This window comes from Poecile atricapillus, chromosome 1, assembly GCF_030490865.1.
Source record: "Poecile atricapillus isolate bPoeAtr1 chromosome 1, bPoeAtr1.hap1, whole genome shotgun sequence".
Lineage (NCBI taxonomy): Eukaryota > Metazoa > Chordata > Aves > Passeriformes > Paridae > Poecile > Poecile atricapillus.
Genome location: NC_081249.1, coordinates 50,624,204 through 50,639,233, shown reverse-complemented (window position 1 = coordinate 50,639,233; position 15,030 = coordinate 50,624,204). Strand labels below are relative to the sequence as shown.

At 35.0% G+C, this 15,030-nt stretch overlaps 1 protein-coding gene across 4 annotated transcripts in view; it reads left to right on the top strand.

Moving 5' to 3' along the window:
- The window catches only part of PIBF1 (progesterone immunomodulatory binding factor 1), a 105,503-nt gene extending 96,640 nt beyond the window's left edge, over nt 1-8,863 (top strand). For 3 of the 4 annotated variants that reach the window (XM_058848612.1, XM_058848622.1, XM_058848631.1), the window contains 2 exons: nt 5,752-5,928; nt 8,180-8,863. In XM_058848612.1, the coding sequence (XP_058704595.1) occupies nt 5,752-5,928; nt 8,180-8,236 (234 nt within the window). In that variant the 3' untranslated portion in view covers nt 8,237-8,863. Of the gene's footprint in view, nt 1-5,751; nt 5,929-8,179 lie in introns of those variants that run through there. The other variant, XM_058848641.1, reaches the window with a different exon arrangement.
- Nucleotides 8,864-15,030: the final 6,167 nt, after the last annotated feature.

Genomic DNA, 15,030 nt, shown 5'->3' with positions numbered 1-15,030 from the left:
GATTTTTCTGATTTTGACAGTGAAATTGGTTTTCTGTACTATTCTTTTATGCTGTGTTCTTCTCTGGGAGCACTTGTCAGTCATAAAGTTCAGTGGTTCTGCAAGAACCTGATACATTTTCTAGGGCAGAAATCGCTTGTTCAGCTTCCACAATACGAGTTCTCTGCTTCAAAATGGAGTTATAATCTAAGGTGAAGTTTGCAGTTGTAAACTGCATACGGAATTCCTAAATTCTGTGTGCAGAGCTAAAAGTAGAATGATACTTCCCATGATAGAGGTTCAGTTAACTGGACATACTATTATCAGGGTCATTTTTGCTTTAGAGGACATTTACCTGAGTCAGTAACCATGAGCTTTACAGCATGAGGAAAGAGTCAGATGGATCTGACACCCACTGGCTTCTATGATTTTAGTGATATAAAAAATACATTACATTTACTATTAGAATGAGCTATCTTGAGACCACATAGGTATATATCTCTTCCTACTGAGGAGTTCCAACTGTTTGGTTTGATCTACATGAACCTTCTTTTTACGATCATTGTATGGAGATTATTTGAGGTGCAAGACTTCCCTACCCTAAGAAACTAAGAATTGACATGTATGTGATTGATTCCTGTTAGCCAGTTACTTTTTCTTGAGGCTGTTATTCTGCTTCCAGATCATGATATATAGATATGTCTTATTAACTGCTTATATAAATTTACATAGTTACTGAGATTATACATAGACATATATAATGTTAAGTGCTATTGCAAGTTCTTGAGTGCACACAGAGGATTCTTTCTTCCTTTGATAATAGTTACATGACAGAGACAGAAAAAAGAAATTTATACTGTTGACAATTCACTAAAAAAAATTAAATTACTATCTTGATACTATACTCGAGTACAATGCTTAATGTATGCATTTCTTTCACATACTTCATCAATTACTTCATCAGTGATAAAAGAGCACTTTTTTATGCCTCAATTATTTCCCACAGGAGACAGTTCTTTTTCATTATGCTTTTACGATGTAAGTCATGGTTTTGTTATAATACTTAATATTCTATTAATTTTGAATTAGGAAGGCATAAGCTGCTCTTTTGGTACATGTGTATTTGAGCATGTATCAATAACATCAAAACGAATGTTAATCGAGTTCATTTTATAGTATCTTTAACTCAAAATACATTTATCTTTTAGATGCCTTATTTTTGCATTTGCTTATCTTCTAGTTGCATTGCTAGTTGAAGGAATCAAATTTTATCCTTTGTATTCCAAAACTGATCTTCAGTCTTCATTTTTCTAGGTACTATTTCAATTATCCATAATAGACAGGGAAAATCTATTTTAAATAAACTACAACTTATTTTTACTTTTATTTTAAGATCAAATATCATTTAAAAGTCTCTGAATTTTCTCAAGTATGAGTAATATTAGCAGGTAATACCCTTTTTTACTTTACCTTTTTTAAGTTATTTCCACTTCTTTGGTTTGGTTCTTTTAACACTATTTTAAAGCTTGATGATTTTTCAGTTCATTCCACAGCACCACCATTTAGCCTAATAAATTAGAAATGTAGAATTTGGGAAATATGCCAAACCAGAAAACATTTTAATTAATGGACACTGTGGAAAATACTACTGTCTATCCTTTATCTGTACCTAAATAAAGAATCATAGAAACACTAAAGTTGGAAAAGACCTCTAAGATCATTGAGTCCAACCTTTTTATCTGCTTCTCTGATTGTATATTGGCATATAAAATTGCTTTTGCTATTTTTAACTAAGGTTGTTGGACATAACTTACCAAAAATAAATGGAAATAAGCAAGTAGTTTCTTCTGATGCTATTTACAATGCAATACATGTTGCCTTACTTCACCTTTTGCTACAACACTCCCAGTGTTCTCAGTCCATTCATTCTAATCACTTACTTTGAATTCCAGCTCCTTTCTGGTTATATATGCAAAATTTTCAAGTATGCTTTTATATTTCAAGTAATCTTTACTAAAAATGAATTAATATCCGTAAGTGGAATACAGGATGTTAGATTGTCCTAAAGTATGAATCTCTGTATGTTTTGGAAAACTTGCCAAGTAGATAATCTGTGGTGTGAAAGCTCGTTCTAAAAACACAGGTCTTTTTAAGAAAATAATTTGATACTTCACATCTGTATGCAAGGGGAATTATGATTGCACACTGGCTCTTCAGGATGAAAGTTGTTTTACGTGAAGTAGAAGCCTGAGAAAAGTAAGTGATAAGGAGAGTGAGGTGAGAAATGTATTCAGCTTATCACAACTAAATTTAGGTATCAAAATGAAGGTGTCTGTGGTAAGGTATTTTTCTGTGCTTTATAGTTAACAGCAGCCTAATATTACAACACCAGTAGTGTCCCACTTCTGAATGGAGTCACTTTCCAAGCTACACTGTCTGTGATGGGAAATTAGATTCTTAGCTTTAGATACAGCAATTTAGGTGTTTCAAGTTCAAGTGAAATCCCACTTAATGTGTCACATAGCTCATTACTTCGATTTTTGGGACTTGAGGTGGTAAACATAGCAACATCCTTAACAAAAACTAATCAGGTAGCTGTGGACAGACTTTAAAAATATGTAATAATGTAGTCCTGATCCTTGTTTGTATGGATGACACTAATTGTATATAAGCACTGTTTTGTGCCAGCTGCTTTTTTCCTTGTGTCATCTTAACCCACCTTTTTTTGCCAATTGCATTGTTTTCCATATATCCATGCTGCCACGTCCCCACAGCATGTTGCGTAAGCGGTGAGTGGGTGCTTGTGTTCCCATAGTTTGTGACCAAAGGTGTAAAGCCAGCCCAGGGAGGAGCTGGGTGAATCCACTCAGAGGTGTTGGTACTCATAATCCTGCCATGAAGGATTGCTGTCTGGCTCACCAAAGCCCTCAGACCTGGAAGCCTCAACACAGTGACACACAGCTTGCATAGCATGGCTTATATGTCCAGGAGCCAGCGTGGCAAAGACTAAATACTTCCCCAGAGAAATTGGGAAATGCAGAGCTTTAGCAACACTGTTTCCTACAGTGCACTGAGTAACTGAAGGGAATACTGTAAGTAAGCAATTTGTACAGCTCTGCCTGGACACAGAAACATGGACTTGACACAGTAAAAAATAGAAGAACTTTAATGATCCATTTTTCTTCACATCTTCCTTTACTTAGCTTATCCTGAAACTAGTACGTCCTACACAAAAGATTCTTCCTATCTCCTTTGAACTCTCTACCTACTTTCCCCTTCTTTCATAAGGTCTTGTTCCCACTGGAACAAGTTCACATATTTCTGCTAAGTACAATCTCCAGAGCTGCTTTTACCTTGCTAGCTTTCTAGACCAACTTGCTGGATTTTAGGATTGGAAAATAATATTCACAGAATCATGGTAGCATGCCAGCAGTAGCAGGTACTCATGACTGTTTGTTTGGAACTTAAAAGTGAAGGTAAGAATTAAGATTGTGTTGAGGAGCAGAGAAATCTAAAGAGGTCGTTAAAATTACTGCAGTTCAAGACAAGCTTTGTTTTCAGTGTTTCCTTTGTTGAAAACAGCAAATCTCTTGCAAATATGTTGGGGCAATTTTCTTTGCTTGTTTAGCAGTACACATACCAGAAATTCTATTGGATTCAGTATTTCATGTGCCATTTATTTTTCCAAGTTTCTTAAGGTCTTTCTTGCTAAATGTGGAGGGGGTTTAGAACAAATATTAAGGCAACCTTAGCTAAATCCTCATGATAAATTTGGCTGTGATGTCAAAATAGCTTCTTCGCCCCACTCCCTGTCATTCCTTCCTATAGCTTCACATTGGAGAATCCTGCTGTCACAAGGGAAGCTTATGTGAGAGCTGACTCTCTAGAGCCTATTCCAAGTCTGAGAACAGACAGTGCTGTCAAGTACAGGACAGATAATATTAAGTAGAGAAGACTTTAAACTGCCAAGTGGATCTTGACACAGGAGAATTTGACCCTACACATACAAGTTTCAACTCTGTTTCTGAAATAAATCTCTGTGTGACAGTTTTTGGGTTTTGCGTTGTTGAAATGTGCAGCTATTTGGTCCACAGAATAACACAGTTTAAGTATAGGAACACCATTTGCTAATGTCAAAACATTGTTTATGTACAATTTAATCTCCTGTGATGGTGTATTTATTTGCTGTATACTTGCTCGAGTTATTTTCATCAAGAAATTCTGTCTATGTGTTGCTTTGGCAACATCTTTGCAGAGTTTACAACTTTGAAAAACATGTTGGCATCAGCTATGCAGTCCTTTTAAACAGCTGCTCTGCAGTCATGCTGTTTCAACATGCCACCACACATGGCTGAATTATGTAAATAGTTAATATTAAATGACTGAGATACAAGAACAATTTGTACACTCGATAAAGCTGGTCTGTGGAGTGTAACTTCCATTCATGTAACTGAGTTAGTGTTGGACAATTTAAAGGCTTCAGCATGTTTCTTTTGACTTTGTTTCTTGTATTAAAGGCAGCAGTGGACAGAGAAGGTATATGGCAGGAGTATCTTAAAGGGCTGAGGGGTTTTTTTTTAACTCATTACTAATAATTCAGTGGAAATAGAATGTGCATCAATGTTATTTTCCAGCAGGTATTAAATAGGTAAGGTTTAACAAATATTTGTCATTCAGCTATAAACACAAATTACCCTTTTCTGGTTGACAGATGAGACAGAATGTTATTGTATATAAGGCTAATACAGTGACAGTGTTGTTTATTGAAGACAACACCATTTGTAAAAAGCAAGCAAACAAAACCATTAATACTTTAAAACATGTAAAATCCTCTTAAAATTTACATTGAAAGGCTTTTCTACTGATCTTGCTGTTTTAATTCTACAATAATGAATGCTCTAAATAATACTACTAATAGTAATAATACTTAATGCTTTAAATTCTGGAACTTATTTTATAGTAATCATACCTATTACATGGGGTGGAGGGGGAATGTTACAAGGTAGGTGTGGTGAAAGATGACAAAAGAAGATGTCCAGTTAAAGTCAGAAAATGCTATGTTTTTTCCTTTCTCACTCTACTGTACATTTTGAGTAATCTGTTTTGTTCAGCCAAGTATTAACGAGAGATTACATTTTTAATTCATATAGTTTTCAAAGCAAATTACTAGCATATCCAAAAAAAGGCTGCATTTCTCTATGTTCTCATTCCTTTTTCCACACTGGAACTTTCATTTTTCACAAAACTTCTTTACCATTCTGATCCTCTTTTTGCTGTACATCCTCTAAAGGTTCTTCATTGATTTTTCTTTTCTAATCTGGTTACAAGGAAATATTTCTAGTAATGTATTTATAAAATTTCTGTGCAAGACCTAGTGCTCAAAAGTACAAGTTGTCACAGTCATTCAAATTAGATTTTTACACTCACTCAGCCTAAAAAAATAAATGCCAAAGAATTCTTTTAAATGGAGTGGATGTCCAAGTTAAAAGAGATAATGTGCTTCTTATGCTTCTTACTATACAGTAAATGTTGTCTTTTACAGCCTTTAAGCAGAACAAAATTTGAGTTGAATAAATCCTCTGTGCCTCTTTTATTTTCTTACTTTGCTAGGGTTTAAGTGGTAATCTTACTAATTATAGCAAGTATATATTCTTTTTTGCATTTACTGATCCAAGTTTCGTGAATACAAGCTTGTTAATAACAAATAAATATTTATAGGTTCAAATGTAATTTAACTGAATAACTTAGCATTGTTCTTTTGTGGTTCTATAGGAACTAGCGACAATGAAGCAGATTATTATTACTCTACATGGTAAACACTGTGAACAAAATCTACCTCCATCTCATATTGGTGTAAAAAGTGCAGCTGGAAAAAAATCAAGCCCTTTGTTAAAACTGCTGTCAGAACATGAAGAAGAAAATATATTTACACCTAAGCCAACATTATTTGTAAGTACTATGAAAAGAGTGTGTGCTAAAATTTCTGATGGTTCTCCTCACTTTTTAAAAAGAAAAATGTGGATTCATCCTTCAGGGAGATGTATAATTAATTCAGCTCTTTATGGAAACCGTCAATGTTGAGGAGAAAAATTAGGGTTTGTGATGTTTTTTAGCTATTTGGTTACTTTCTATATCTTAAGTTTACAGCAAACCAGGTCATTTTCTTAAAAAAATACCATTGCTGTATTTACAACATTGAGTGGCTAGCAAAATTTTAATAGTTGTAAGGATTCACAGACCGTGTATACTAATTTAAATCTACTATGATTGTGTATAAGTGGAATTTGTGCATATCTATATTGAGAAGCAGGAGTGAGGAAATAGGTGTATTTATGCATTCTTAAATTGATGTATATTAATGTGTATGTGCATATGTATCTAAATCTATATAAAAAATAGAACACCAGAAGTATACCGCTTCTGTTGCTAAGGAAGCCAGATGTTATAAAACCATTATTAAACCCTCTTTTATTCCTTCAGAAATGAAAAGCTTTTATTTTAATATTTGAAGTGGCCCACTTCAGATTTAGTGCTTCTGGTACTGGAAAGCTTCATGAAAATGGTTTGAAGTTTCTGACTATGACTGTGTCAGAACTAATAGATTCAAGACAGCCAAGCTGCAGTGTTGAATCACAAAACAAATTATGACTCTTACTTACAAACTTCATGATTCTGCCTTTCTCTGGGGTGGACTGGGTGTATCCATATTGCATAGCATATGTGCTGACTTGGTCCAAAGAGAACTCTTTTTTTCCTTTTTTGTACTTTTTTTTTTCTTCTTTTGTCTTTTTTCTTTTTTTCCTGGTAGAGATTTTAACATACAGTGTCTTAAACAATATGAGGTTTGTGGTGTAGCACACCATGTACTGGGTTTATAACACAAAAAGTAGGAAATGGTAGCATCTCTGAGACATGATGTGAGGACATTGGGGGATTTTAGGAGTTCAAATTTTGCTTGAATAGCATTATTAGACTAAACACAGGCTTATCCAGGGCTGTCTCATCCATAGTCCTTTTGGTAGTGCTAAATTATACTGTCCAAACTTTGATTTTGATGGAGCTATTCAGTGATCCAAAACATGAGCAAACAGTTTGTGTCGATGATCTGGAGTATCAATGCATAATCTGTCCTGTCTTATAGACAGGATATAGAAACCATGCAGGAATCCAGAAAAACTGTACTTACATTAAGAAATTGTAACCAATTTCTCTGTGAAAAACTCCAGCCTTTGCAGATTTTGAAGTAGGGAACTTAAAATGGGCAGATAGCACAGGTTTTCTTCTTAGATAGGAAAATAAATCAGTAGTCCTGTGAAAATCCTGCTAGTTTAGGTCAATTTCTAGAATTCTAAAAGCTTGAATAAATAGAGCAGATTTGTTTTTGTAACTGAAATCTTCGAAATGAATAAAGTATATTTTTAAATTGGATATTTTTTAAGTCTTGGAGGAAAGAATGAATAGAGAGAAGTCAGAAAAGGGAACTAGAAAGGAACAAGTTTAGAGACAACATACTGAGACAGTGCTCACTAACTCAAGGTATTATATTCAACCCTGGAAGCAGAATAGTCCTTACCTTGTTCCACCTCCACTTGATTAGTTGTATTTCTATTAAAACTTAAATTATTTTATTGTATACAAACCACCACCGAATTTGCCACAAGCAATCCTGACTGTGCAGCAGTAACCCATAGGATTATGAAGATAAGGAAAAGTTGCTCACAGATAGTTCTCTGCAATTAAAATACCTTCTACAGAGTTAGAAAACTGTATGCTTTTATTTTCAATTAAATTTTTTTAAGAACTCTATTTCTCCATATAGTGCAAAGTTTTGGCACATGTAAGATCTCTTCTAAGATCCATTTCTTTCTCAGTTGGAAAGACAAATTGTTATTTCAAATGAAACCTATTTATGGCACAGTTGCTACTTGTTTTCGTTGTGACAGGTATTTTTTAAAAAATTATTTTGTTTTCATTATATAATTTGCTCTCTATAACCTGGAAGTAGGGAGGTTTTAATACTGATATGTTGTAATAGTAAATTTAAATGTGTGGTCTTTTTTTTGATATTTGCATTTGAGCAAAGAACTCAACTGTTAACTACATAGGAAGGAGAGGGACTTGTGTAGATTGTTTAAATTGTGTAGATTGCATGTTTTTCTTCTGTTCACTGTCTCACAACTAAATGTTCTTTCTTTTACAGACAAATAAAGAGGCACCTGTATGGTACAAGAAACTGCAGAAGAAAACATCGCCATAGCATTTTTCCAAAATTATTCAAAATAATCCTTTGGGATGCTTTTCATTAAAGAAAGTTATTTTCATAATAATGATGCTCATTTTACTGTAAAAGCAAGCAACTGTTTTGGTTTTAATTATTTCTTTCTTAACTGTCAAATAATCTTACGCTTCATAAAATAATTTCTAGATCTTTCATGTGAATAAAATGTGTGAAAATATAGTATGTAATAATTTTACTAACATATTAATTTTAAAAGATAAATAAACACTAGTGTGTTGTACACATTATAATCTGGGCAGTTAAAAGGTGTTATTCAGTGTTCAAATTAATGCATGTTTCAGACTTTTTATATTGTTTTTCCTGAACCCTGTGTTTCATACCACATTCCTTGCAACCATTCTGGCTAATGGAAATTTTCAAAATATACATGCATTAGTATCAAACTATATCATACTTTCTATGAAGGAAATTCGTGTCAGCTGGAAAAAAAATTCTTGCTGCCCTTGATTTGTAGTTCATCATTGATGTCATTTGTATAACCAAATAGGCATTAAAAATACTTTAAAGAAGCAGTAAAATACATCTTAATTATCAGCACTGATACTTAATGGACTAGACAGTAGTGTAGCTACATCAGTGTAATAACAAAAATAGAACCATGATGGTAGAGGACTGTATTGTGTAATGAGGAAATGGATAACTTAACCATATTTAATTGTATGAAAATAAGCCCCAAAATCCAAGAACACATTCTACTTTTTTATTCCACTCCACCATCTATTCTGACTATACAAAAGTTCTCTAGTTTTTCAAAGCATTCTTGACTGCATATGGTACATTTCTGTGTATAACATAAATACAGATATTTAAGTGCTGCATACTGAAAATATTGCTCAGATTTAATTTAAGAGAAAGCTCCTTCTTCCTTCTTCAAGGAACCTTTTTCCTTGACAATATATCTTAAATTGATTATTTTTTTCTAACCTGGACATGAACAATAATTATTTATTGTATAATACTGAGCTGGATGAAGCTTATTATTCCCAGATACACTTTTCTTCTTTTTCCAAACAGTTGAAGCACAGTAATACTTCCTCTGCTCCAGGAAAGCTTCAGTTTCCCTTTTTTTTTTGTTCTTTTTCTTGTTCTGAGAGAGCAAGGTAAAAATACTGGCAATTACACATCACAGGTTTAAAATTACCATTCTGTGAGTGAGGGGGGCCGAGTGTGTAGACAGAGGTAATAATCTTTTATTAGACTAACTGCTGTTCACTGCAGAAAAAATCACACAAACTTTTGGGCTCACAAACCTTCAGTACAGTCATTTCTGAATAATTTTTTTCCTGAAGTCTAGGTTTTATCTAACATATATTTTTATATGACTAGAATCTTAAACTTTTATTTCCTATGAAACAGCTCCCACATGCAGATACTAATTTTGTAGATTGTAATAGATACTTTATATGATTCAGTCCCTAGCTGAACTTCCCATACTAGTTTGTCTGTTATCAATTAATAAGTAATAAATTGTATTATCTAGAAGGACTGTGAGCCATTTTAGACAAGATACTAGCTGCAATCTCAATTTGTTTTCCTATGATATCTTTATAGACAAATTGGTGAGATATGGACTGTAAGGTGGGTGATACATGCACCTGAACAAAACATGATCTACAGTGCCACATCCTGCTGGAATAGTGTCATCCCCTGGCACGTTCACAGGCAATACCAGATTTGAGGGAGTAGTCTATACACTGGAAGGAAAGGTCTCAGAGGACCTCATCAGACTGGAAATTGGGTCAACAAGACCTCTATGAAGTTCAGCAAAAGCAATTGCAGCCCCACATCCAGGATGTAATAACCCCATATGCCAATACTGCTGCAAAGCAGCCTGACAGAAATAGACCAGGTCCCAGAGGACAGTAGATGGAATATGAGTCAGTAATGTGCCAGCCAGCCACATCTTGGGTGGTTATTACCAACAGGATAGCCAGCAGATGCAGGGAAGTGATCCTTCCCTTCTGTTGAGCACATGGGAGGTCACATCTGGAGTCTCGCATCCAGTTTTGGGCTTGTTCAAGAAAGGCATTGACATATTGCAGTTAGTCCAGCAGAGGTGCACCAAGATGGTCAGCAGCTGAAGCACCTAATGTAGAAGGGAAGGTGGAAAGAACTGGACTTGTACAGCATTAATGTTAGAGGACTTAAAGGAGGAACTTGTAGTCTCCAACTAGGAAATGGGATGGTGCAGAGATAACAGAGCCAGACTCTGAGCTCAGAGGTGCACAGCAATAGTGTAAGAGACAATGGACACCAGATGGAGCACTAGAAGACTCAATTAGCTATTATGAAAAATGCTTTTACTGTAAGGATGGTCAAATACTGGAACAGGTTGCCTAGAGAGGTGGTGGAATCTTCGTCCTTGGAGATGTTCAGAACAGAACAAACTCCTGAGAAAACAGGTATAATTGGACCTGACTTTGAGATGGACTAGATGACTGATTTTCAGAATTCCAATTAAGTTACTCTGTGGTGTTATTCCTAAATAATCTGCTATCAGATAGTGACATTAATTTACTTTGTACCATCCAAAGACAAAATCCTGTTTAATTCTTCCATGGAAATGCAAGACACAGAAACATTTTTACTGTTAGATAATAACTGTGCTTTGTGAATTTCTGTGTCCTTCGGGCAGCCTAATTTTCTAAGAAGGCTGACAGAAAATTAGGCTGATTTTGTGGTGAAATTTTACTGATATTTAAACAGTTCTTCAGATGACAGAGTGACATTCTGTGAAAGGGTTGTATTTTTTAGGGTTTTTTTGTAATTATTAACAAGGTTCATCTTTAAATGTGCAAAAATAAGAGTAATTTATTAGAATATACTGATAGCACACAGTGCTCATGTAAATTCTTTTAATGCATGTGGTCATGTAAATCTCAATACGCTGGGATTTTTTTTAGTTGAAGATTGTATTTTTCCTGTGATTCTTCACTAGACTGCAGGGCTATAATTAATTATCTAGGAGGAGACTTTCTGAGCTTCTCATGAGAAAGCTAGAATGTCACTTAAATATAACTATTCAAACGTGAGATGCCCTACAGCAAAATTTAATGAAGCTTTTTGCTCTTCATGTAATGAAAAAGCTCAGTTGCAGTACCTGTACAGCACTTTTACTGATGTTCTTTCCCACAAACATAGTTGTCAAATGAATTATTCTAAAATTATTCTTCATGGTCTTTGCAGTCTCCTATTGTCACAGGCCTTGTGTCAATGATGTGTGAATCAAAAATAATGAAGTAAAGAGAAATTTTGAAGGGTAGTCATGCATGTAAGCAACTTGTGACTGAAGTGCCCAACCCACATAATCATCTTCAGTTCCTCTTTTTCAAACCAAAGGGAGCAAAGCCAAAAAAAATCTCTATCCGCTATTACATTTCTTGGTACATTAAGTAGGTGTTACTTAAGTGATAAGTTTCGTAAATACATGGGTTGAACAGGAAAGAAAGAAAGACAATGCTTTAGAACAGGTTAGGATTTTAGGGGGTTTTTAACACTGTAATTGCTTTCTCACCTTTCTGTCCCTTGTCTGAAGCCAAGAAGCTATAGTGCATCAAGGTAATCTCTTGTTTTAGGAAAAAATTGAAAACATAATTGCTTTTTTAAATAAGGATCTAAAACTTCTAAGGCTTACTGCTGAATCCTGTGGTCATAATTCACTCGCACTGTAGTTTCTCAATATTTCCTGTACAAAGAAACAATATGCCTTTTGGATTTGTAGTCTTCATTCCCTTCAAGATTCTGTACAAAACAGCAATGAAACCTTCTAAAAGAGGAATATCTATGAATTGAGATATCAATTGAGAATTTGTCAGTATCACTGGGATACAATTTCCTACCTCTTAGCTATTAGTTATTTTCTGTTTCAGTTACACTTTTTTATGATACCTGGTTCCAGCAAGTAAAGAGGAGCACTTAAATCTATTAAACCTCTGACATCTGCAAGATGGTCAGTCAGAGTTCTTTTATTCCTGGTAGGCATTAATTAACTTCCATGTCTTTGAAAGACGTGACTCAGAGAGCATGACATTGTAGAAACAAATTAATACCTTTTGAAGAAGTATTTATGTTATTATGTATATGTGTCTCAATCAATTGACAGCCTGTAGCACATTTACATGAAAACAGATTTATGCACAACAGTTTGAGTCTGTAACATCCTGTCATCTTTCAGGGTTGTGCTTATTAGGGAGGTCTACTGAGGAAAGCATTTCTCTCCCTGTTAACATTACAGTTTATAGATCATATGCTGGACTTCTTACTGAGTCAAAGAAATGTATCCCTGGTATTTTCTTATACCAAAGAATATTGAGAATCTGTATACATTCTCGACCTTTGAAAATGAAACATGTATCTCTAGAAGATCAAGTTTTGCTTAGTGTCTTTGGGCAATATTATCCCCTTCTTAAATTCCTAGGATTGATTGGGAACTCTTGACCTTTAAAACACATACTTCCACAGCTTAATTAAGGCAGTTACACTTAAGGTATTTCAGACTGAAGCTGGGCAGCAATCTGCAGCAGCAGAGGGTGCCAACTCTCAGGGGCCAGCATCATGAGCGGAAATGAACAGCACTTGGGAATTGTGGAAGAGTGAGTGGCGAGTACTGCAGAAACTTCTATCAGTAGAAGAAGTAGGTATGGCTCTCCACAGATATTACCCTCTGCAGCTCTTTTAAGCCCTCTGCTGACAGCACAAGAACCACAAACTCTTCCACAGAGTTCATTTTGTAGAGTTCCCTGTGTTTCTTTCCTCACTGATAAGTTTTCCACAAAAGTAAATACCTATGGTTTTTGTTTCTTGGTTTTTCTTTTAGAGAGAGAAAGACTTCTTTTTCTCAGGACGTTTGAACTAGGTTAAAAAAAAATGGTGTATTTCAATCAGCTTACCCTTTAAAGAATGAAGGGGACAAAAAATCCCAGCAAATTTCATCCTCATGAAAGGAGCAAATGGCAGAAATATTAAATGTAAGAAGTTAGGATTGATCATGGAAATAGCTTTTACTCAAAAACTTACATGTTTTCATGGACTATGTGCCCTTTTTGAAGATACTACAAAAATAACCACAGTAAAAGAGAATGCCGCTTTGACTGTAGCAATAGAATCAACTTTGTCTGACCATGAATAATTGAAGTCTTTGTGTTAATGCTCCTTTTAAGGGAGTAGTGGACCAGTAAATGTAACTTAATTGCAGGAAAAGTCTTATGGATGGAATTTATGACTGTATTTCAATGAAAGTCTTTTCATTTTTCCTTTTGGTTCAATAGAAAAAGGATTACTTAGATTATTCAGTGTTGCAGCTGAAACCGTTAGCAATTCCCAGAGGTCCTGTTTTTCGTGATTTTAGATACATATTGTGGCACGCAACACTTGCTTTCTTATTCTTTAGAAGAATTTGTTTCTTTGTGCATTATTGTTAGGTAATGCTTGACTTCTACAAGGGAATTTACATGTGCAGTGTGTATGTCGGTTTTAAACAGGATTGCTACCTAAGTGAAAAAAGAATTGAAAATATTCCCACTGAGTTCTCTCTGAGACCTTGAGAGAGGGTTGATCCTGTGCCGAAGCTTTCTCGCACTCCCCATTGCCAGTACAGGGCCGCAGATACAGGAGATCTGTCACTCTGTTTCACAGGACTGTGGTTTCCAAGCAGTGTAAACACAGATTCACACATTGTCATCCGCAGCTACATGTAAGACATTCACAAAAGAATTAATATCACTCATCTCCTTTGTGGTATTGTGAGAAATCTAAGCAGAGGGAAAATACAGTATTTCAGTGCAGCTTGTTCATTTGCCACTTTTCCTTCCTGGTTAGCCTATAAATAACATTTAGCAAGTCTTCATTTTTGGACATTGAAAAGGAAGCACCTTGCAAGTGTTGCAAGGATGGATGGCTAGATCCTTTTATCATATACTTCATCAGACATGTTCTGTGTTCAGGTACTGACCAGACAGCTTCTAAAAGATCATTGCACACCACTTCTTTCACATTAATCTTAGTTTTGCTAATTTATTATTTAAATACTAAGTCCCCAGAATCCACTCAGTATTTCTGAGTAAAAGAGTACGTGCCTGAAAGTAACAAAAAGCAATAAAGGGACTAATATGTCAATGACTTGAGTCTTACTGAATTACCACATTCCTTGTCATTTTGTGTCATTTCTTTCATTATTGCAGTAATTAACATTGCAGAATTGCATTTGTGCCATTCAACAGGGAATGGGGAACAATAACAGTGTTTACCAGCAGCAGGAGGGAGCTTACCTTTCTTTCTCAACCCCATAAAATCTCTGCAGGCTAATCTCAATGCACAGCCAGGGTGCCCTCCTACACAATGGAGACTGTCTGAAACCTCCCTTAGGGGAACCTGAGTGAGCTGATTAGATCTCTTGTCCAAGAAAGCCAAATACCCAATCCTATGAAATATAGCGGTTTTTCATTCTGACACACCATTTCACATCTGGGCAGGCTGAAACCTTTGTCAAATAGATTTACACCATGATAGTAATTCTGAGATAGCTAAGGGATTTAAAAACAAGTACAGAGTATTTTCAATCCAATAAACTGTGTGAGATTACAAAGAAACAAACTATGTAAAGTTCTGTAAAAGCAATATGTAAAGCAGTTTCCAGCTGCAGCAATACCAAGAAATTTTCCTAACACACTTACTATTTTGTAGCTGTAAATGAAATGTTACATAGAAATATATTCACATTTTTAACATTAAAAGTTAAATTATTTGGGTTTGAT